General features: G+C 45.5%; 1 protein-coding gene across 6 annotated transcripts in view; it reads right to left on the bottom strand.

Moving 5' to 3' along the window:
* SELP (selectin P) overlaps positions 1-22,738 on the bottom strand; it is a 41,088-nt gene extending 18,350 nt beyond the window's left edge. For 3 of the 6 annotated variants that reach the window (XM_049881272.1, XM_049881273.1, XM_049881276.1), the window contains exons 1-8: positions 22,486-22,738; positions 12,489-12,579; positions 9,750-10,136; positions 7,319-7,426; positions 6,663-6,848; positions 5,625-5,810; positions 4,877-5,062; positions 1,180-1,365 (exon numbers count right to left, since the gene is read on the bottom strand). In XM_049881272.1, the coding sequence (XP_049737229.1) occupies positions 1,180-1,365; positions 4,877-5,062; positions 5,625-5,810; positions 6,663-6,848; positions 7,319-7,426; positions 9,750-10,136; positions 12,489-12,579; positions 22,486-22,488 (1,333 nt within the window). In that variant the 5' untranslated portion in view covers positions 22,489-22,738. Of the gene's footprint in view, positions 1-1,179; positions 1,366-3,241; positions 3,428-4,876; positions 5,063-5,624; positions 5,811-6,662; positions 6,849-7,318; positions 7,427-9,749; positions 10,137-11,226; positions 11,272-12,488; positions 12,580-22,485 lie in introns of those variants that run through there. The other 3 variants (XM_049881277.1, XM_049881275.1, XM_049881274.1) reach the window with 3 other exon arrangements.
* Positions 22,739-24,225: the final 1,487 nt, after the last annotated feature.

Here is a 24,225-nt window from a genome sequence, read left to right as displayed (position 1 = left end):
AAACTGTTTTAGGGTGGAGGTATTTAAAAGAATATCATTTTGTTTCTCTATTTTCTTATTTTTCTGTAGCCTTTGTAAATAAAAACCTTGCTTTTTAAAAGCAATATTTGCCATAAATATGCTTAAAGAATTGGAAAAGATGTGTGGAAAAAAAACATATATCTGTCCTTTAATACCCAAATACAGATGACGAGAAGCAATTCAATTTCAGATGGGAGTTCCAATATTGACAGAATACACAGGCTTTTAGATATGAAATACGGTGTATATATAAACCTGAATCTGAAAGTTCATACTGAATCCAAGTTTCTTCCTTCTGAGAATACTGTAACCTCAAGTTTAAGGAATAGTGTCTTCTGCTTTTCATCATTCTCACTTTATCCTAAGTAGGTGTATTTCTCCAATATTATAGAAATCTTGGAGAATGTACCTATAAGTTCTGTCCCCCTATCCCACCATTGCACTCCAGGGATCTGCCCTCCATTCCACCATTACACTCCAGGGGTCTGCCCCCCATCCCACCATTACACTCTAGGGGTCTGCTCCCCATTCCACCATCACACTCCAGGGTCTGCCCCCCATTCCACCATTACAATCCAGGGTCTGCCCCCCATCCCACCATTACACTCCAGGGTCTGCCCCCCATTTCACCATTGCACTCCAGGGGTCTGCCCCCAATTCCACCATTACATTCCGGGGTCTTGCCCTCATTCCACCATTACACTCCAGGGTCTGCCCCCCATTCCACCATTACACTCCAGGGTCTGCCCCCCATTCCACCATTACACTCCATGGTTTCTAGGCATAAAGCACCATGTCAGCATTGGGACAGCCATCCTGCACCTACTGTTTTCTTTCTAGCTTTCTTTTCAGATACTACTTTTAGCCAAGTATGAACAGTTTACCTGGCTCATGAAAAGAGCCTTTAGGTCCTGGCAAAGACCCTGGTAAGGAGTTAGCCACTCCCTATTGTTTGTTGCCAAACAGCCTAACACTTGTACTATCTGCCTAGACCCTAAAGGCATTTGCATTAGGGGTCCCTGGGTTACAGGGTGAAAGAACAAGTGAGAGTTTTATTAATCTTCCAGACCTTTTCAAGGTGTTAGCACTGGACAGTTACCACATCTAAAATGCTGCCTCCAGGTCATTTCGAAGATGCTGGAAAGAAGGTAACCTTACCTTTGCATTCTGGAGGCACAGCACTCCAGTTCCCAGTAGCCAAGCATTGTAGCACGCTTGCACCCACCAGGAGCAAGCCTTCCTCACAGGTGAAGCTGCAGGCTGACTGGTACCTGAAGGCACCAAAAGGGTGGGAGCAGTTCACCTGGGCCTTTTTAGGAGCTGGAAGATCTTGGCACTGCAGAGCTAAGGGGTGAGGAAGCAAAGGAATGGGAAAACAGTTACACACAAGTGCTCATTGATTTTGACCCCTAATCTTTTCTGGTGCCAAGAGCAGAGATTCTTAAACTGGGACTGTTTAGCCTGGAGGAGGATCAAAGTATCCTTTAATTACAGAAGCATAAGAAAGAGTTTATTAGGAAAATGCTGAGTCATGATTGAACATTTGGGTAGTACGTAGCAATCATTTTTAAAATATCATCCTTTTGAACCCAAGTCTTATTTCTCAGAATCTATGCTACTAAGTACATATGCACACAAAAATCAGTTCAAAGATTTTATCAAGACATTATTTGTAAGAGAAAGTTACGCTATTATCGTTATTATTATTAATAGTAGTAGTAACAGTCACAGCAGGAATATCATTCACACTATGCATCGGATGCAGAGCTTGGCTGTCAGAGTGGAAAACCGTAGGAATGCCTATCAAGGGAGGTATTGAGACCACATCTCCAGATGCTGAAGGGAGCACTCAACTATGGTTCTGGCTGATTCTGTCTGGAGACGCGAATGACGTGGACGATCAAAGGGCTCTTTGTGTCTCTGCCTCCCAGATGATACGCTTGCAATGCTCTACATTGCCCTCACTAAGTCTCAGTATCACAGACATGGCCATCCAGTACTTCAGTGCCTCCCTTAAGCTTACGTCAGAGTAAATGTAGACACAGCAAAGTCACCTAAGTTACCCTGGGGTCCCAGTAAATGGCAACATGAAATGCCGCTATTGTAATCGTGAGACATCGCTTCTGTGTACGGACCCCTGTAAACAAATACTCCTAGTGACCTCCCAGTGCCGTAGTTACCCTGTGAGAGTAAAATATTGAAAATATGGATACTGAAAGATGATCATTTTATAAAGACAAACGCGGACATATGATTTATAAGATAATCTTATTATTGTCATATTTTTACCTACATTTATAAAGCACACAGCAGTTTTGAAGTTGCTTTTACACACATTAATTCAAAACTACTAGTGAGGAAAACAGGTAAGGTAGGTATTGTTGTTATAAAAACCCATTGGGCCGAGTCGATTCAACTCAGAGCAACCCTACAGGACAGAGTAGGGTTTCTAAGGCTGTAATCTTCATAGGCGCAGACTGCTACGTCTTTCTCTCACAGAGCAGCTGGTGGGCTCGAACAGCTGACCTTTGGGTTAGCAGCCGAGCGCTTAACCACTGTGCCACCAGGGCTCCTTTGTTGTTGTTAGCTGCCGTCAAGTTGGCTCCCAACCCTTGGAGACCCATGTAAAATGGGATTGGACTGTTCTGACCCTTAGGGTTTTCCTTGGCTGGATTTCAGAAGTGGCTCACCGGGCCTTTCTCCTTAGTTCATCCTGGTTTAGAAGCTCCCGCTAAAGCCTGTTCAGAATCACAGCGACATACAAGCCTCCACCGGCGGACGAGTGGCGGCCGTGGGCGTCGCCATGTGGAAAGTGCAGGTTCTTCCACTCAACCACCACTGCCCTCGAGGCAAGTCATTGTACCCCCATTTTACAGAAGAAGACCCTGAGCCTCAGGGAGACTGACAGCCTGTCGACAGGCAGCGACAGCCAGCACTCTGCCTCTTGCTTTACTCTTCCTCCCTCCGTGCTCTTCTTCACGCTCCATGCTTTGCCCCCATGTCCTTCGTGCCAGCCTGTCTCACACATGTCAGTCAGTGCCACCCTCGCCTTGCCTAAGCTGTAAAGACCATGCTGGGCCTGAGAATGGCTTTGCTGGCTATTTCATCCCCAGCACCTCAGGGAGCATCTGAGGGATAAATCAGCGACAGTGCTAAATGAAGAGGTCGGTGCCTTCTGCTGGTCTGTGAGGGCAGAAGCTGTATCCCAACGTCACTGTGCCTTGACAGACTGGGGCTGGCACTGTCCACTGGCCCAAGTCGGAACACCAAGCCATCTCAGCCCCTCTCAGCAGGAAACCCTCGGCACAACGGAAGCTGCAGCTGGTGTTGTACTGGAATTCTTGCGTGGACGGGGAACAATCTGTGGTTCCACGGACAGGACTCTCCATTGGGTCACAGGCAATGGCTAAATGGGAAAGTGACTGTCTGGAACCAGGTCATGGAAGGGCCCAGTGCTTCCTCAGAAGAACCCCTCAGGGAGATGCCACGTGTCTTCTACCCACATTGTCGGTATATTCAGAACCCTAAATCCTCCTTGTTTCAGAAACTCGACCCAGAGCAGCTTCCCACACCATGCTTCAGGTCTTGCTCTAGGCGTCACTTTCTAGGCAGCTTGCCCTGCCCACCCTGAGGCAGGCAGGAACTCCCCCGTGAGTTCCCACTGCCCCCTGTTCTTGCCCTGTATTCTTTCCCGGTAGGCCACAGTCTCCCTGATGGCCGGGGCAGGTCATAACTGTATCCAGGAGCATGACACAGAGTTTGGAACATAGAAAGTGCTCATTAAATATTTATGGACATTATTTGTGGAATTTGATCTGGTAAGAGTAGATATTAGAAAAGGCTGGACTTATGAGACCACGTGGCTTATTGTTGACACCCTATTACCTAGCCCTATAAGTGATCCCTGATGAGCCTTGTCTCTGGAACACAGGATGTCGTCCTAATCAGACTTCAATTGCCAAGTGAGTGCAGCGCATGGTGAGTTCCTGAGCACAATTAAACCCAATGACCTCAGTCCTCATTAGGGCTGGTCTCCTCTGGCTCCTGCTTGAATGAAACATTCCACGTCCAGGCTATTCCTGGGGTTTTGCACAGTATAAAGACCACCCTTTCTTCTACACCCCCATGTGCACCCTAGGTTTGACCTCTGGTTTTTACAGAAACAGGGCGTTTTAAAGCCAAAGATTCTCTAGTGCTTCTCTATTACTTTACAGATGAGAAAAGTCAGGGTCAGAGACCTTAAGTGACTTCCCTAAAGTCTCAGAGCCAGACAGGATGTCCTGGAAATTCACTGATTTAACTTTTAATTTCTTAATCCTCCCCCCCCCCGCCCTGCCGTTTTACAAGCTGAGAGTGTGAGACAATTGCACAGAATTCAGATCCCTGGCGTTGTGCAATTGCCTAGGGTTGCATCATCGGCTGTTTTTCAATGCAGTGTTCCTCTGCTCCTTTGTCAATGGCTACCTCTGTAGGCCAGGATGGGGCATCTTGCTTTGCCCTAATAGCACTGCTTTGACTTCCTCTTGGAAGTCATCGTCCCATAGCTTTCATGTGCCAGTGGGGCAGGAAGGGAAAAAAAGAGGCATAAAATCAAGTTTATTGGATGCCAGCTCTATGCTAGGTACTTCATACATGCTATATAATTGCACACATTTTATATACTTTATCCTCAAAAAAGCACTTGCAATTCTTAGCTCCATTTCACAGAGTAGAAAACCACGGCTCCTGGAGGTTGAACATCTTTCTCTGGTGCCAGAGCCTGGAGGATGTCACCCTGACATCAAGAGCCCTTCATCTTTCCACTATGCCCTGTCTCCTTCCTAGGTGGGCTGGGACAGCTAAAGGGAATTCCTACCCTCACAGGCTGGCATGGGTGCCGTCCACTGGCCAGGGCCAATGCAGCGGAGGGTGTCCGAGCCTCTCAACCGATAGCCAGGTCGGCACTCAAATTTACAGCTGGAGCCATACGCAAAGGCAGCGAGTGGATGAGCACAGTCAATGGTTCCTTTGCTGGGGGGTTCCAGGAACTGACACTGCACAGCTGGGGAGAAAAACCAAGGACAAAGAAAGAGGTATGAGGAGGGAGAAGAACTGTGCCCATAGCTGGAGAACAAGGGTAGTGCCACCTCTGAAGATCAAGGTGGCACTGAGAAGCTTGAAGGTGCTAATAACATTGGTTCAGACTTGGAGCCCTAGTCCATCCTCAAAGTGGCCCAAATCTCTTAAATACGCAGACTTCCTGGTCCCATAGGTCTTCCAGTGTCTCCTCACTGACGTAGATGTCACCTTTTTCCCCTTTTACATGGTATGGGTTATGTAAAGTCCTTATGAATTAGGTTGCTCCGAACTGCTTGTGGGCTGTGAGTTTTGGGGCAAGGAGGGCTTTTTCATTTTGTATGTAGTAAAATCAGCCTCTTGTTTTTCTGGAACTCGACACTCATTTCCTACCCTAGATGTACCCAACCTAGCTGAGTGGCAGGTGCAAGGAGAGACAAATTTTGGTAATTCAGGCAAGCTTCTCCATAAGCTGAGCGGTTCATCTGTACACCCAGCAAGGACTGGGGGACCTGGAGATTATACTTCCCCAACTTTCTGGAACTCACCTTTACACACTGGGGCTGGGGCTGTCCACACTCCAGAGGCAACACACCACACCTCCTCCGGCCCAACTAACGTGAATCCTTCTTCACAACGGAAGCTACAGCTGGACTGGTGCTGGAGTCCTTTGGCAGAGGGATGGCAGGCCATGCTTCCTCGTTCAGGCGTCTCCAGGGGCGGGCACTGGGTGGCTGAAAACAACCAGAGAGCAATGCCATGACACCTCAGGTTGCGGCCAGCACCTTGAAGCCCCGGGATTCTGCAGCAACTAGATTTTCCCTAAGTGACAGGTGATGGACTTGGCTGGCTAAAGAATACTTTCAATAGCTGGGTGAAAAGATCCAAACACCCTTCTTTTCCACTTACTTTTTTAAAAAGCAGGTAAAAATATCAAATTAAGAATGCTTAGTGCCTAACTTCTCTTTTTGCAACTAACAAAGCAAAAAGGCTACCTTTCTAATGGCTTTTCCTGAGAAGCAAGAATTAAGCTGATTACCTCAGTTTACAGATACAAAATACCACGAAAATAAAAATTCATGTTACTCTTGATGAGCCTTGAAAGCATTATTCTGAGTGAAATAAGTTAATCACGAAAAGACAAATATAGTATGATTTCACTAACATGAAACACTTAAAATGGGCAAGTGTATAGATATCAGAGTTTGATAATAGTTACCAGGGGCAAAACGGAAGAGGAACAAGGGAAATCTTTTTCTAGCTAGCACTGAGGTTCTGTTGATGGGGATGGAAAATACGGCAAAGAATATTGGTGATGGCTGTACAACGTGACTGATGTCATTGGTTTCCCTGAATCCTTACAAGTGACAAGTGCTGACTTGGCAAATATTGTGTTATCTGTATTTTTTGCCACAATAATAAAAGAACACATTAGCATTGCTCTGATCCACAGGTAACAGAGATAAGCAGAATTTCCCACCTAAAGTACGCCCTCATCATTTCTCACCTTTTTAATGGAGGAAACTCAATTATTTTTCCTGAAATTCTGGCTGTTGGTGAGGATAGAAAGAAGAGGGACTACGTACCTACACACCGTGGGGGTTCATTCGTCCAGTTTCCGGAAGCCAAACATTCCAGCTTGCTGGGTCCTGTCAGTGTGGACCCTTTGGGGCAGTGGAAGCTGCACTGTGAGTTGAAAGAGAAGTTTCCCAGAGGGTGGCTGCAGTTCATCAGCAGGTATTGAGGTAGGTCCAATTCTCCACACTCTGTGACTGCAGGGGATAAAACGGTGATTTTTTTCCCATTTTAGACTTAAATACAAGGTCATATTTGCTGAAAGCTGACTCTATCTGTACCACCTCCTTAGCTCCATCTTCCTAGGCTCTAACCCAATCCACCCATCTTTACGTGGACCTTTGTATTGGCTGCATTTGGGGAAATAATCATTCTTTGACTGGCCTTTAGTTCAAAAATGTAAAATTAGCCCAAAACTGTTCTCTTTGGTTTGCTTCTTTTATGTTTCCCTTTTCCCTTTTGAGATTTTTATGAGCAAATGTTCGTCTCCAAGGATGAAATGTTTTACCCAGAGTGCATATCTAGGGACCATCTGAGTAGGGCATACAGACAGGTTATTGAGGGTGCCTGGGACTGGCCTTCACCCACCGACAGTCTCTACATCATCTACTTCCTGGCATCATCATGAGCACATGACCAAAATAATATCCATAAGACCGCCCCTTACCATATTCACATTCTGGTCCGTAGAACCCAGGGTAGCAGGAGCAGGTGTAGTTCCCGATGGTCTCCATGCACTCTCCTTGCTTGCTGCAGGACATGTCTTGGCAGGAGGCTGAATGGATGTGGAAGAGGCAGAATCATGGGCATTTGTAAGAGACGTTGTTTCAAGCCACGGATTCAGACCTGCTTGGGTAGGCCTGAATTAGCCCAACAACGGAGAACCACAACGTCCTTGGAGAGCCAGCCTGTCCCTGGGAAAGCCATCGTAAGAGCATGATGGGGCACTTCACAGCTCCCATTTCTGTGCTGCATTTCCTGATTCCTGAGGAGGGAGTCACTCTGTGTGGACACAGAGGGACAAACAGAGCCACCCATAGATGTGCAGACAGAGAAACTCTTCTGTGTGGTCCCAGATAGGCTCTGACTTTTTAACCAAGAGTATTCATAGAGATGGATTATTACAGAAGCCCCTGCGATGGACGTTACGAGCCAGACACAGGTCACACAGACATGATCTGAACCCTTCTAGCTGTGTTAACTTAGACAAGTTACTTCTCTGAGCCCAATTTTAGGGCAAAAAACCCTTCCACACTTTGGTTCACATCTATGTCCACTACCATATGGTGGAAGAGCATAGAAGTCAAACGAGATGTTGAATACTTACTCATGGCAAAGGACAGTAATATTACAAGGAATGTTTCAGGGATATAAACATGCCAGACATAGACGGTATGGACCCGGCTTGACCTGCCAGACCCCCTTCACCGAATTTGTGCCACTTGGGTGACAGAATGGAGAAGGTCTAAAGTTTTTTTTCTGCAAGAGACCCTTTGAGGGGATATGCTCTTAGAAGGGAATTAGTACTGGAATTGATACTATGAAAGATGTTTTTATGAATAAGGTCCTAGCCAGGGGCAAGGTCTATGCTAGACTGTTTTCTGATGGTCTGTTTCTTTTGCACTAAGCCTTAGTCACATGTGGGTCCACTTTGGGGTAATTACAAGAGGAAATCCGTATGTCACATAGAAAGCTGTACTAATGACCTCTAAGTTTCCTCTCAACTCTGAGATACTATAATTTTATAACCCAGGCAAGAGTCTACCGGGCGAATGTTCCAGGGAAGGAGCCAGTGAGTTTGGTGAGGCAGCGTGAGACCCTTGCAAGGTTCTAAGTGAAGAGACAGGAAGCAGCAGTAGCTGGAAGACAGAGGTTTGGTCCGCATCTTTTCCATTCTATTTCCTTGCTCCCTGCTCTTGACCCTACCCTTTCTTATAATATAAAAAAAATATACTAGGTCATAAGACCAAAAACCAAGCCCGTTGCTGTCAAGTCAATTCCAACTCATGAGTGACCCGATAGGACAGAGTAGAACTGCCCCATAGGGCTTCCAAGGGGTGGCTGGTGGATTCAAACTGCAGACCTTTTTGGTTAACAGCCGACCTTTTGCTCTTAACCACTGCGCTACCAGGGCTCCAATAGTGGGGCATAAACCCGTTGTCATCAAGTCGAGTCTGACTCATAGCGACCCTATAGGATAAAGTAGAACTGTCCTATAGGGTTTCCAAGAAATGCTTAGTGGATTTGAACTCCTGACCTTTTGATTAGCAGACGTGGCTTTTGACCATTACACCACCAGGGTTTCCATACTAGGGCACGGTGGTGGAGAAAGACTCTGGACTTAAAATTTAGGAGGCCAGTTACTAGTCCTAAATTTGCTTCTGTCCTGCTCTAGGACCTTGAGAAACAAAAACTCCCTGAGCTTCCATTTCATCAGGTACAAAATAGAAAGGGTGGGATGGATGGTTTAAAATTTCCTCTTAGTATCAGAAAGCCACTTTTCTCTATTCCTGATCAGATATTCTTCAAGGTGCTCAATAAGTTCTGGCTAACAGTTTACCTGGTGGTGCAGTGGTTAAAGCACTTGGCTGCTAGCCAGAACATTGGCAGTTCAAACCCAGTAGCTGCTCTGCGGGAGGAAGATGTGGCAGTCTGCTTCCATAAAGATTACAGCCTAGGAAACCCAATGGGGCAGCTTTACTCTTTTTATTTAGGGTCGCTGTGAGTTGGAATTGACTCAGCAGCAGTGGGGAACAGTTTAACCCTCATTTTCATCTCCCTGACTTGTGGCTCCATTTAATTGACTCATTTAACCAACTAGTGAAGCCATTAAAAAAAAAAACAAAAAAAAAATTCAGAAGAGTAGAGAAGACCTTGGAGTCCCTGGGTGACGCAAATGGTTAATGGCTCAGCTGCTAACTGAAAGGTTGGAGGTTTGAGTCCACCCAGAGGTGCCTCAGGCAAAAGGCCTAGTGATCTACATCTGAAAATTAGCTATTGAAAGCCCTGTGGAGCACAAAGTACTACTGAGACACACGGGAGGTCACCGTGAGTCGGAGTTGACTCCATAGTAATTGGTTTTCAGGAGAAGACCTTACCGGTGTAGCACAGTGCCCGCTTTCTCCTCCCGCAGGGCTCATCGTTCCACTTGCCAGGGGCTGACGAGCTCTTGATGTAGATTTCCACACAGTCCTGGTTATTCTGCTTGTTGTTGGGCTCATTGTTATCCCAGTTCTCGGCATCCTTAGTGAGAGTCTTGTTGGTTCCCACCCAAGTCCAAACATTATTGATCTTTCGGATACCAATCCAGTAGTAAGACTTGTAGTGGGGTATGACATTATTGAGGTAAGCGATTTCATTCTTATTCTGGATGGCCACTAAATCTGTGTAGAACTTCTGGCAGAAGGCCCGGGAATGATTCCATGTGTACGCTTTTATGCTGTGATTATACGTCCACGCTGCCACTTCTCTCTGGTCCATCAGTTCTGGAGCAAGGGAGAGTGGGAGCCACGTTAGCATCTCTGACTGGGGGCGGGGGGGGCGGTGCTGTGACCGCAAGGACACTTCTGGGTAGCCAGATGAGTTTCTGGCCAGAAGACAAGTACTCGAAACATGACTGCTTCATGAAGGAAAAGAGTGGATTCCTATATATCACTCAGGGGTACATGAAGTCAGAATAGAAAAGATCCTCTTCTCAGGATGGTTGGTATTACAAATTTGGAATCATATGTTACCAGAGTTGGAAGGAAACTCAGAGGTCATCTAAGCTAATCCCCTCCTTTTTTATAAATGCTCAAAACCAAACCAAACCAGTTGTCGAGTTGACTCTAATTCAACGAAACCAAAACCAACCAACTGCAGCTGAGTTAATTCCAACTTATGGCAAACCCATGCATGTCAGAGTAGAGCCGCCCCCGGCGTGTCAGAGTAGCCGCCCCACGGGTGTCAGAGTAGAGCCGCCCCGGGCGTGTCAGAGTAGAGCCGCCCCGGGCGTGTCAGAGTAGAGCCACCCCACGCGTGTCAGAGTAGAGCCGCCTCAGGCGTGTCAGAGTAGAGCTGCCTCAGGCATGTCAGAGTAGAGCCGCCCCGTGCATGTCAGAGTAGAGCTGCACAGAGTAGAACTGTGCTCTTTGGAAGTAGATCGCTAGTCCTTTCTTCTGAGGCCCTTCTGGGTGGATTCAAACCACCAACCTTTCAGCTAGCAGCCAAGTACTTTACCATTTGCAGCACCCAGGGACTCCTAACTCAAAGGAGACATGCTAAGTGATTTGCCCAAACTCCAGTTAAATGGGACATCGAATGTCTTGATGGTTGCCTCGTATGTACAGGCTCTACCTTTAACATGGAATATAAGATGCTTTATGACCTGGACCCTGCCTCCTGGCCCAGCCTCACCGTCTGCTGCACCTGGTTTCTTAGCAAAGCAGGGCTCCCACTTCCAAGCCTGTGCACATGCTGTGCCTGCCATCCTGGCTGCCCTCCCCACTGTGTGCCTAGTGAACTTTCCCTCCTAGTCTCCATGATTCCCCAGGCTGTCGTGGGGTTTCGTCTCCCAGGTTCCTACTGCGTGTGTACCTGCCTCCAGGGCCATCGTGGCCTTGTGTGCAATGTCTGTTTATGCCACATCATCCACAACGGCTGAAGGCGGGCTCAGCAGAGAGCTTGGAGCTTAGCAATAGGTATTCAGCAAACGTTTGCTGAAGGGGTAAAACACAGCTAGTTTGTGGAAAAGCCAGGGCTAGAAAGAAGTACCCTCATTTGCAATCTGACATTCCTTCCTCTCCTCCGGGCTGTTTCTCTTTGATAAATTACTTCCTCCATGTCTGCTTAACTAAAACCAAACCCACTGCCATTGAGTCGATTCTGACTTACAGAGACCCTACAGTAGAATTGCCCCATGGGGTTTTCAAGGCTGTAATCTTTACGGAAGCAGGCTGCCACGTCTTTCTCCTGTGGAGCAACTGGTGAGTTTGAACCGCCTATTCGGTTCGCAGCTGAGCACTTTAACCACTGTATCACCAGGGCCCCTTCATGTCTGCTTACTCACTGGTTAAAACAAGGCTCAAAATAGCTCTTCTTTACACGTTTGTGATATCAAACAAATGAAGAATGTGCCCTTCCAAAGCCTAAAGAGCACTTGGATGCAAAGGCTTGTTATTACAGCCAGTTGGGGCTCACAGCGGCAAGGAGCCCAGTTCCTTTGGACAGAGGTGTACAATGCAAGGAGTCAGGCCTGGAAATGGCTCTTTTCCTGTTTATAAAGCCTTGTATTTATTCAGCCCGCTCCTCTGCGGACACGAGGAGTGTCGGCCATGGTTGCTCCTCCTCACCAGCACCTCTGCAACATTGTTTGCCTTAAGACTTTATGCCACAAATCCCGGTATGTCCAGGGCCACATTATGACTTTGGTGAGCATTAAGCACTTTTTTTGTGGGTCCCTAAAACTGTTGTGGAAACCCTGGTGGTGCAATGGTTAAGTGCTATGTCTACTAACCAAAGGTTGGCAGTTCAACTCCACCAGGCTCTCCTTGGAAACTCTATGGAGCAGTTCTACTCTGTCCTATAGGGTGGCTATGAGTCGGAATCAACTCGACGGCAACGGGTTTAAAACTGTTGTGGGCCTGTGCCTACTATGCCTGATGGATAAATAGGTCCTGAATATATTAGTTTATATTCTGAAGCCTCTTCCATGAACATGGTGGTGCTGGGCACACTGTTCTTGTATAAATACTGGCTCTTCTCCGGCCTGAACAGCTTGCTGTCCTTAACTTCTTTTGCTTGCTCTGGGCTCTACCCTAATCCCTCAGGGCTAGGTGAAGGCTTAACCTGAAGTTTACCACAGATCAGAGCACTGAAGCAAAGGAGGTGAGCAGCTCGGAAGCCCGCTCTCTGAAATCTCCAATTCCAGGTGGCCTTTAGGCAGCTGGCCTGAAACGAGAACAGAAAACTTGCTTTTAGTATCTGTGCGCAACCAACGTGGCCAAAAACGTTCTTGTTAACAACCATTACGTTGTTATTGCTGTTGACAGCTGCTGTCAGATCGGTTTGATACCTGGCGACCTCATGAACAACAGAATGAAACTTTGCCTGGTCCTTTGCCATCTTCCCCACCGCTGATATGCTCAAGACCATTGTTGTGGCCACTAGAAACTTTGAGTGCCTTTCAGCCCAGGGGCTCATCTTTCAGCACTGTATCAGACAATCTCCTGTTGTGGTCCATAGGGTTTTTATTGGCTAATTTTTAGAAGAAGATCACCAGGCTTTTCTTCCTACTCTGTCTTAGTCTAGAAGCTCTGCTGAAAGCTGTCCACTGTGGGTGATCCTGCTGGTATTTGAAACACCAATGGCATAGCTTCCAGCATTAGAGCAATATGCAAGCCACCACAGTACGACAAACTGACAGGTGGGTGGTAGAACCTCTTCTCTATGGAAATTCTCAATTGCTGCGGGCCCCGCTCCAGTGATAAGATAATGCAGAGGTAGGGCATGGGGTGTACGGGGTGGTGTGTGCATGCGTGTGTGTGTGTGTGTGTGCTCATGCACCACTGACTACAACCTGACCAGACAGTGTAGAGGACACAACTGAAAGCCGTGCAAACCTCACAGATTTTTGAGGCTATCTTTGTATTAGAAGCCTGGCACATTTCTGTCCAGGAGTTTCGGAATATTGGCATTGATAAGTCAGCATATTTTCTGTTCTTAAAAGCTGGGAGAGTAGTCAGCAGGCCTCTGGAGGACCTATTGTCAGACAAATGAGCACCATGATCTTATGATTTACAGAACTGTTTATTTATACAGTAAGTATGGTAATAATCCCTTCATGGGCACCTCAGGCCATTGAGTTCTCTCCAGACTGTATTGCATCACCAGCTGTTTTTACTGCCACGTTTCCATTCAGTACCCATAAAGCACCATGCCAGTGCTATAGCGGAAGCCTGCAGCCCATGACATGCATGGCTTCCCAAGGCTACATAAGCAAGATGAGTTTTAAGTCAATCTATACTTGGATTTTCAACTTCCATATGTATTCTTTCCTAAAGCCAATCTGCCTAGGAACACATGTGTCTGCCACTTTACAAAAGGAATCACGCACATGCCTTGCCCCTCCGTGTACATAATTGTATGTTGGTGTGCCAGATAGAGACAATTCAAAATATCAATGCATGTGTTGAGAACCTGAACGCTCCAAATGATAGTGGGACAAGGCCCTTTTCAAGTTCAGTGGTTTCCATGTCTCGCCTTTCATTAAAATTGAGGGAGGACCCAATTAAGTTTTCAGCTGTTAAACTACTGCTAAATTTTGGTGATAAATCACTACGTAATTTTGGGGCATGTACCTTGGAAGGGGTTCGAATAATTGAGCGACATTGCTGTAATAAAACTTTCATTCCCATTTACTTATTTATGTGAACCAAATTTCCCAAGGCTTAAAGACTTAAAAGTGAAATATAGGAATAGAACTGATGCCAAACCTGTGTGATTTTATCAGTAAATAGCATTCATCCATTAATACACCAGCGAATGGAAGAAAAGCTCCTCTTCTCATTTACTGGTGCATCTTCAAGAGAATTTTAAATATAAAAGCTTAAGTAACTTATTAAAATCTGTATTATGTTTATGCTATTTTGTTTAGTTGTGTACTAAAACTGATTTCAACAACTCAAAATGCAAATTATTTACAATACGCGGGAAGCCCCATCTTGAATGCTTTTAAAATTTATGACGAAAAATGTTGGCTCTCCACTTTAAAAGGTATGAGAGCTTACAGAGTTCCCCAGAAAGAAAACGGGGGTGGGGGGGGGGAGTAAAGGAGTAAAAATATTACTGCTGAAGAGGAAAATCCCGTAGACCCCATGGAGGAGGAGCCCAGTGTTTGCCTCGGAAACCATGCTGGGTTTCTCAGACGGATTGGAGGAGGAGCGCAGCATTGTTTAATCTGGTGGCATGCTTCCTGTGCCCTTCGGAAGTGGTTTTCTCCCCGTACAGAGTACTTCTAGGGTTTCTGTCAGACCTCTGGGGCCAGCTCAGGGTAGCTTGTGGGGAGGGCGAATGGGAGGGGCTTCTGATCCTACCACCGTGCACCACCCACTGTCCTTAACTGGAGCAGCTTAACTTGTTTGTTTAAAATTTTAAATAAGACTTAGCTTTAAAAAAAATTTATTCAGCAAATTCTATACCACACCAAACAAAACAGAGAGAGATAGAAAGAAAGAGAGACCAAAACAAACAAACAAACCCCGTTGTCGTGCAGTCAGTTCCGACTCATATTGATCCAAAGGACAACAAAGCTGCCCCGTAGAGTTTCCAAGCAGGCCTGATGGATTCTGATCTGTAAGAGCCATAAGGAGTCCCTGGGGGTTGCAAACAGTTAACATGCCTGACTATTAACCGAAAGTCTGGAGAAAGTCTGAAGGTTTGAGTCCACCCAGAGGCACCTTGGAAACCCTGGTGGCGTAGTGGTTAAGAGCCAAGGCTGCTAACCAAAAGGTTGGCAGTTGGAATGCAACAGCTGTTCCTTGGAAACCCTATGGGGCAGTTCTACTCGGTCCTATAGGGTGAGGGCAGCAAGTTTTTTGTTTTTTTTTTTTTAGAGGCACCTTGGAAGAAAGGTGTGGTAATTCTGAAAAATCAGCCATTGAAAACCCTGTGGAGCACGGTTCTACTCCTAGTCGGAGTCAACTGGACAGCAGTTGGTTTTAAGAGACAATAAAGATTACTGACAAACCAATTTGGCATTTCTCAGGCTTTCTGCAGCAAGTCTTTTAAACCATGAACAATTAAGATGGGGCCATTTGATTCTGTTCCCCATCACTAGGACTCAATGAATTTAAATGATTTGCCTGTTGCCCGGTTATGGTTCGTGCCCTGGAGCATTCGCCAAATCAGAAAGAGAGAGAAAGTTTATTAGGAGATGACACCAACAGAAAGTCCAACAGCAATGCAGGCTGTCTTTATGGAGTTCCAAAAAGCAATTTCTACACCAGAGTTTATGTATCATTTCCGCCAGTATTACATAGTGTCTTCAAGCACATAGCCCACAGATGGTCAGAGGAGTATACATCACAAAACGATTATAAGAAACTCTTTATTAAACTAAAGATATGCATGCTGGACATCTGGACTCTAATCTGTATGTTTGTAACAGGTAAAAAACTTATACAAAAATCTCTCTGCTAGTGGAACTGACCTCCCAAGTTTACTCTGACCGAGATAAAGAGCAAGAAAGAAAGTTGCAGACCAAAAGCGCCAGGCAGCCTTCCCAGCTGCTATCTTACAGGCTGAAGGCCATCTCCCAAGAGAACAAAGAAGAGGAGGGAGACCAAGGCTGCAAGAACCGAGAAGGCCACGCATCCCTTTGAAAAGAGACCAGTGCAGCTGGTACAGTTAAAAAAAAAAACTTACAGGTTACTTAGAGTATCATTATGGCATTAGTTATGTCAAGCTCTTAGTCACCCATTTTGAAAAGGAGAAAACATGCTGTGAGGTATTAGGGCCACATGCCCAAGGCTGCTCACTTGAACGAATATAGGGTTAAGACAGTGAATCTTTCTTTCCTAGAGCTCATGAACTCCTTTGGAAGCCTGATAAAAGCCATGGTCAGGATTCTTCAAAAAATGCACGTTTGTAATTTTAAAGACAATTTCAGAAGGCTCATGGACCCACTAAGTCTGTCCATGTTAATGAACCCCAAGTTCAAATCTCTGTGTTAATGTTAAGGTAGCACTTGGAATCATTGGCAGCCGACAAGGGTGTTGTTTGTGGGTATGGGGACTGAGTGGGGCTTTAAATCTTCCAATGAGTAATAATTGTCCCCTGAAATGTTTCTGGGGTGCCCAGACCTTCGCACCTCTGCTTCTGTTCTGCAGCACAGTATTTTGGATGGTGCTGAGTCCAGGGTGCTGGGTCTCTGTCCTTGTGTTACTAAGCAGCTCAGACTCTGAAATAAGAGGAAATGCCTTTCTAGAAGAAGTGGCCACATGCTCTGCTAATCTCTACTTCAATGTTCTTTGGAAGTCACTGGAAAGGAGTCTGAGATGAGGTCATTAGGATAACATCCGGTGACTGTGTAAACCTTCATTTAGGCTGTTTCCAACTGTGGTTCTTGTTAACTTTTCCAAAGAAATGAAAATGATTGTGGGGTGAAAAGAGGAGCATGGACCCTCAACCTCATGTTTGCAGGAAGAGGTATCAGATGCTAGCAGGAGTCTCATGGCTGCTAGCATTCCAGGTAGCTTACAAGGTTGGCGAGAACGATGCCATGGAAAGGAGATCTTGATCCCTGTCTACATTGTAGACTAGACCTTTGCACTTTTAGAGAGGCAGAATCGAATAATGTCTTTCCTGTGACCCCTTGTCCTTCTGCCAAACTCTACAGCTAGGCTGTCTTCACTTCCCACCTACTGCCCAGCCCATTGCCCCTCCATCTTACTAAACTGCTCTTGCTAGATTTACTACTAATATCTTAATTACCAAACCCAGTGATGACCTTCCACTCTCTCTTCCTTGACCTTCCTGAAGCAATAAATACTGTTTACAACTTCCTTTTGGCTAAAATGCTTCCCTTGGCTCTTCTCTTGATCCTTCGCTGACTTTTCAGGTAGTTTTCTGAGAGTCTCCCTCTGAGTCTACCTCAGATCTACCCTAGGGGCTGCCTCTTCTCACTTTGCTGCTTTTCCAGGGCTTCTTTTGGTTATCTGTTTGCCAGTGGCCCCCAATCAGCATCTCCATCCCTGACTTCCCTCCTGAACATGAGCCCCACAATCCAACTGCAAAGCGAACATAAGAGCATATAGCTGGAGGGAGCTGCTAGCAGAGACTTCTCCAGGGCAAGGACGGTAACTCACTTGGGTCTGAATCCCCAGCCCTACAGACCGAATGCTTAATAAATAGGCATGAATGAATGAATGAATAAGTGATGGCAGGGAGCATCAAAAAGCAAGGTAGAAATGCACTGAACAGAAAAATGTTCGAAAGATATGTGATAATTACAACTAAGTGTATTATGGTTACAACAGTGATTATATCTAAGTAAAAATATATATCATAACTAGGTAGAGAAACATAAAAAGGCTGCACAAAAATATATTATTGGTGCTTTGTCTCATTCTGTGTGAGTGAAACAGGGGTCATGATGGCCCACTGTCTTATACATTCCATGTGAGAGAACAAATAAGCAGAACTCACTCTCTTAACTCCATGCAGGAAGTAGGGGAACGAAGAACTGTTTCCATACTTTGAGGGACATCAAACAGCAGCAGCTCTTAGATATAGGGAGGAAGGCAGGCAAATTTCAATCAAACCCTCTGGACTGGGTGACTCTTTGAAAGGCTCTAGCACCAAAAGGAGCTGGTATGAGGGATGTATGGTCCCATTCCACCACCTGTCTGTCAGCTTGTCTTACTATGGTGGCTTGCATGTTGCTATGATGCTGGAAGCTATTTCAAATACCAGCAGGGTCACCTATAGTCGACGGGTTTCAGTGGAACTTCCAGACTAAGATAGACCAGGAAGGAAGGCTTGGTGATTTACTTCCAAAAATTAGACAATGAAAACCCTGTGGATCACATCAGAAGATTGTCTGATACAGTGCTGGAAGATGAGCCCCCAGGTCAAAGGCACTCAAAATGCATAGTGGCCTCAACAATGGACTCAAGCATACCAGCAATCACGAGGATGGCATAGGGCGAGGCAACATTTTATTCTATTATATATAAGGTTGTCATGAGTTGGAGCCATCTCAACAGCTACTAACAAAAACACCATGTTCCTATTAACAGACAGTAGAACTGACCGGAGCCCCCTTGCCTACCCACCCACAGAGACCCTGAGATCTGCCATCAAGCGGAACCAGAGAGAAAAGAGCTAGGATCCCTCTCTTGCACTAACCCCTCACAACGAATCCTACTGACTTTACTTTCTAACAAGGTACCTTGCCATTCTCCAAATTTCTATTTCACTGCCACAACACAAGTTCAGATACCATCACTTTTTTCCTGGACTATGTCAATTGTCTTCTAATTGGTCCTTTTTTCCCCTAGAATCACCAATCTCCAACCCAATATTTATAATGCAGCCAGACTGACACTCCTAATGCAAAAATGTAAGCATAGTGCTTCACTACTTAAAATCCTTTAACTGGTCCTACACTCTGAGTGATAAGTACAAACCCTTTAAGACAATACACGCCAACACCCTTTAAGACATGGCCTCTTCCTATTCATTTAGGCTCATCTCCTGCCCTCACCTTCAATCCATTTGGTTTGGGGTTTTTTGGGCTATGTGATAGTGACGGACAGGGTGGTTTTGTTCGACAGGGAGGTCAGGGCAGACGTCTCTGAGGAGGTGATGTTGAAGCTGAGAGCTGAATAGCCAGAAGAAGCCAGCCAGATGAGTAGCAGGAGGTAGAACAATCAAAAACAGAAGGAAAAGCGAATGCAAAGGCTTTGAAGTGGAAGCAAGGTGTGGTGTATTCAGAGAACATGAAGCCATCAGTGTGGCTAGAATAGAATGAGCAATAGGAAGAAGTGAAGAGATGAAGCTGGGGAGGAAAGCAGAAGACAGATCACTCCAGGCTTTGTAAAGCCAGAACAAGGGGGTGAGATTTTTTCTAAGTGCAATGAGAAGCCAGGGGAGGGTTTTAGGAGGGATAGTGATGTGGTCTAATTAATGTTGAAAATTGGGAGATCCTAAAAATTCACCAAAAATGTAGGTTGGCACCAGCTCCTGTTCAGAAATGCCAGTCATCAGAAGGGACCCATTTTAGAGTGCTGACTGTAACAGGAACAGATGCTACTGCCAAACCAAAACCCAGTGTCGTTGAGTCGATTCCGACTCATAGCGACCCTATAGGACAGAGTAGAACTGCCCCATAGAGTTTCCAAGGAGTGCCTGGTGGATTTGAACTGCTGACCCTTTGGTTAGCAGCTGTAGCACTTAACCACTACTCCACCAGGGTTTCAGTACTCCCAAAATCAAACCAAACTAATTGCAGTTGAGTTGATTCTGACTGGCAACTCCATGTGTTGCGGAGTAGAACTGCACTACATAGGGTTTTCAAGGCTGTGACCTTTCGGAAGCATATCTCCAGGTCTTTCTTCCAAGGTGCCTCTGGGTGGGTTCAAACTGCCCACCTTTTGGTTAGTAATTGAATGCTTAGCCATTTGTGTCACTGAGGGACTCTGCAATAGACCCAGTGGGAGTTAAAGGGGACCTGGCTTGGACTGGGGCCAATGGGAATGCAAAGTGGGAAGGTGGATATGAGAATCATTGAGGAGGCAAAACTACACAACTTGCTGGTGACAAAACCCAGATTTTACAAGGCATTATAACTGATATAAGATTATTCCTCTTAAGATTCTGGGGAGAGGAGTGATGGTGTGACAAGCTATTAGTAGGTCTGGCTTAAAGGTAGAAAAATGAAACCCAGTGAGAAAAGAGATTGCCTGATAGCAAGTTAGAAATAAAGGCAGGAAGGAGCCCAGGACATTAAGACATAGAATATAGACACGTATTCAACTGAGACTACCGACCATCGTTACTTAGGGCAAAATGTAAGCATTAAAAATGAAGTCGTATGCCTATAAAAAATGTCTTGTTGGACCCTAGCCAAGCTATAGCCCTCCTAATACGAGGGTTAGCTATGTGACTTTATAGAATTTCTGTTCTGCTTTTCAATCAGAGGAGCTGGATACTGAGAAGACAATGTAATAAATGCCATTTAGGAAACTACAGTCTATCTACTCTCTAGTGTTGGGTCCACAGTCTTTTCTCAGTTCCACCTGTTCTGTTCTGAGTCCTTTTTTTTGAGGATTTGGTTACTAAGCTTCCACCTACACAACTCTGAGGCTGCACATTTTAAGAACCAGTGGCCAAAAAAAAAAAAAAGAAACAGTGGCCATCCCAAGAGAGTCTGAACCACTTAGCCGCGTTTTGGAAAACTGGTAATGGAAAGAAGAGTAGGAGTTAAAAGTCACAGACCTAAGATGGTGAAAAACTATAATGGGAGAGAATCCACAGCTTGGTGGGTTGTAGCCCACTAAAAACTTTGAGTAACATCAGCATGATTTAAGCTTCCACTCAAGAGCTCTCTTTCCGAGGTCTTTCTGATTGAAAACAACTTGCCAGCTAAACCTTAGCCTTGTTTCCTGAGGTCCTTCAGGTTCACTGGAGCCACTTTCGGAACCTGAAACAGAACAGACACTTTGAGACTCCTGAATGCCAAGGGCCAAATGTGCCCAGGGGCAAAGGAAGAAGCCTCGTCTCTGGATTGTGAAAAACGTCACAGGGCTGGGGTCCTTGCACTTCATGGTAGAGTGCCTACCTCACTGTTGGAGGATTTGATGAGGTCACAAAATTAAGGCCTTTGGCCCAGTGTCTGGCGTGTGGTGAAGGCTCGATAAATATTCATTATTATTATTATATTAGTTATTATTATTATTACTGCCCCCTCCCCCTTGGAGCATCTGAGCATTAAGCATAGGGGGCTGCAGGGTGGATTCTTAACCCAGGAGTCACGCAGAACACCCTGCGATTGTTGAGAAAGGCTGAGGTTCACGCAGGTGTTCGCACTTTTGTCTTGGAAGAGGAATTGTAGCTTTTATCAGGATCTCAAAGGACTCTGTGATCCACTATGTTTACATATCTCTGAAATAGAGGAGGGTGCCAAAGACAGGATATAAGGAAGACAGAAATAACTGCATATTCGTGTATGTTGTCCGATTCAGGAAAAGTAAGACAGCAGCAGATAAGACAAAGTTAGTCCACATTCTTATGTCATTGTGGTTCAAACTCAGGACAAGCTTGAAGTGCTTCCTCTTCTCTTCGCCAACCTCTTATCCCCGTTTCCCCAACACAGACACCTCAGTTCGGGCACTTGAAAAGTGTATGATAGTGAAGAGGTGTGGTGAATCGGTGTAAGTGCTGCTTTCTTCTGGAATCTCATAGACAGGTGCCCAGGGCAGAGATCAGCCTGGCCCCTCCTTAGCCAGAGCCTGCAGGATTTTGGACCCTGGAACAGTGTGGGATTCTCCCAGTAAACCAGGGGTAAAATAAAAAGTGACTTAACCGTGTGTGTCTGATTTAGGAAATCATTACTGTGTGCAAGAATGCCTAGTCTTTCGTGGGTCTCCCCTGGATCCTCAGCCCCATTGTACCCCCCAAAATTTTCTTTCTCATAACAATAATAGGTAACATTCATCCATCACTTACTATGTGTCAGGCTCATATCTAAATGCTTTCCAGCGTAATCTTATTTACTCTTTACGATGACACTATGAAATAGAGCACTACTGTTATACCTATTTTATAGATGAGGGAACTGAGTCACAAACAGGATTGAGACATATCACAGAAGTGGGAACCATGTATATACTCCAGGTCAGTCCCAGCAGACTCCTAGGTCTCAGAGAAAGAAACGGGAGGGCTGGGGTTGAAGAACCTTTCAACCACAGGCTTGTCCCAGGGCACTGGCTCAGCTTTGCATTCAACCCAGAGAGGAGAGCAGTCCTGGAGAAGGAGGTTGTAGATTTACCAGAGGACAGGAGTCCAGATCCTGACAGTGTCCAGCCTTGGGTAAACCACGCAGGCTCTGCAAGGCACACTGTGAGGCACACATTTCATCTGTAAAATGGGAACAACCTCAACTGCACAAGGCTAAGGGGAGGGTCAAAGGGGGCAGCAGCTGCTGAAGTACTTGTTTGTACACTCTAAAAGGCCCTTCAGCATAAAGCTCCATGGCTCTTGCTATTGCTCTCTTTTTTAACCTTCAGCGTCCTGATTCAGGCCCAAGCTCACTCCAACTCATCCACTTCCCATATGAAAGAGGAATGAACTTACCATCTCCTCTGCGGACTCTGCTCGCTTTCTGCCTTCTGCTCAACCCAGGCTTCTTATGGCCTCACTGCCTGCACTCAGTGTCAGGCTGTTTAAAAAAGCAGCTTCCTATCCACCTTCCCGAAATTCACCACAGCCCCTCCCAGGAGGTTAGAATGTTGATAACACAGGAGCAAAGCTGGAATGCAGAAATGCAGTCACTGAGGGCAGGGGTCGCCTACTTCCACGGGGATGGTCTGGCAACAGGGTAATTGTGAATCACTCCTGGACACCCCAGGGTGAGCAATGTCGGAATAGTCCCCACACCCCCAGGGATCAGGTTTCCTTCGATTAAGATCTGCACCACAATTTGAGAGTATACAGTTGGAAAACATGCTTTGTATTAATCATGATATTCTAAGTGTAAATTTTCCAGTTCTTTTGAAATCTCAGCGAGTGCTATTATTCCAGCAACCTTTAAGGGGAAAGCAGCCCTTGAGGGTTTCCTGGCACTTGGGAGACATTATTGGAAAGAGTTTTGAAAAGATGTATAAAACAGGCACAGATCATTGGAAAGAAATTTCTGCTCTTTATGTCAGAAAAAAAAAAGATGATTTTAAAATGGAAGGGCTATATTTCTCTGCCCATGGAGTCTGTAGGATGGAGACTCTGTGACGCAGTGCTTACGGCTTGGACCTTGGTGTTAAACTGCCTGAGATCCATCCTGGTTCCACCTCTGGCTAGCCATTAGGCAAACTACTTAGACTCTCTGTGCCTCTGTTTTCTCACCTGTGAAATAGGACAATAATAACAGAATTTACCTTACGGGGTTGTCGTAGGATTCAGTGAGTTCGTGTGTGTAAAGAGCTTGAAACAATACCTGGCATACAACAAATGGTAGCTGTTATTATGACTTTTCAGATTGGTTTTCAGATGGCAAAACCAAGTATCAGGTATTTGGTATCAGGTCAGAAGACCATAATTCTAATTTACCCTCTCGGACGCTGGTTGTGTGTTAGTAGATGTTGTTCTTCATTCCGTCCTGATTGTTACAGCTTGTACACAGGCATCTCATGGAAAGATAAAACATGGGATAAAATGGGACAATCTGGAAAAGAAGCCTACAGGTAAAGGTGATTTAAGGAGCTTGAGGTAGCATTTAAACACTTAGGAATCTGGGGCTGAGAGAAAGGGGTTACATAACAGAAACAGAAAGTCTGGTGAAAGAGGTGGTGATGAAGGAATGACTCACCAGGGAATGAGGGAATCTGAAGGAGAGAAAAGAATGGAGAATTTCAAGGCAGCAAAATGCAGTGGATCAGAGCCCAGCCCTTGGAGCCAGACTGCCTGTCTCTACCGCCCACCAACTGCATGACCTGGACTGTTACTCAATCTCTTGACTCAATTTGCTAAGCCATGATAATAGATAAGGATAATAATAGTCAACCCAATGCACAGAGACTACTTTACATGTAAAGCTACTAAAACAGCAACAGGCACACTGTTGGCTTACTGTTCTTTTTAGAAGACTTGCCTCTGTCTCCTCCTGTTCTTTTCACTCTCCAGCCACCCTTTTTTTTGGCATTGCCTCATTTTTTTTTTTTTTTTTTTTTAACTTCTCATGGACAGGGGAGGGTACTATGTAGACTGATAGGTTCTTATTGACAATGTGCTTTAAGTTTGACGATATTAAATTTAAGTGATTCGTGGAGAGCAAAGAGGATTCCTGGGAATGGGAATGGGAGGAAAACTCTACTTGGCTCT

The sequence above is a fragment of the Elephas maximus genome, chromosome 3 (assembly GCF_024166365.1).
Source record: "Elephas maximus indicus isolate mEleMax1 chromosome 3, mEleMax1 primary haplotype, whole genome shotgun sequence".
NCBI lineage: Eukaryota > Metazoa > Chordata > Mammalia > Proboscidea > Elephantidae > Elephas > Elephas maximus.
This window is presented reverse-complemented; position numbering and strand designations above follow the sequence as displayed.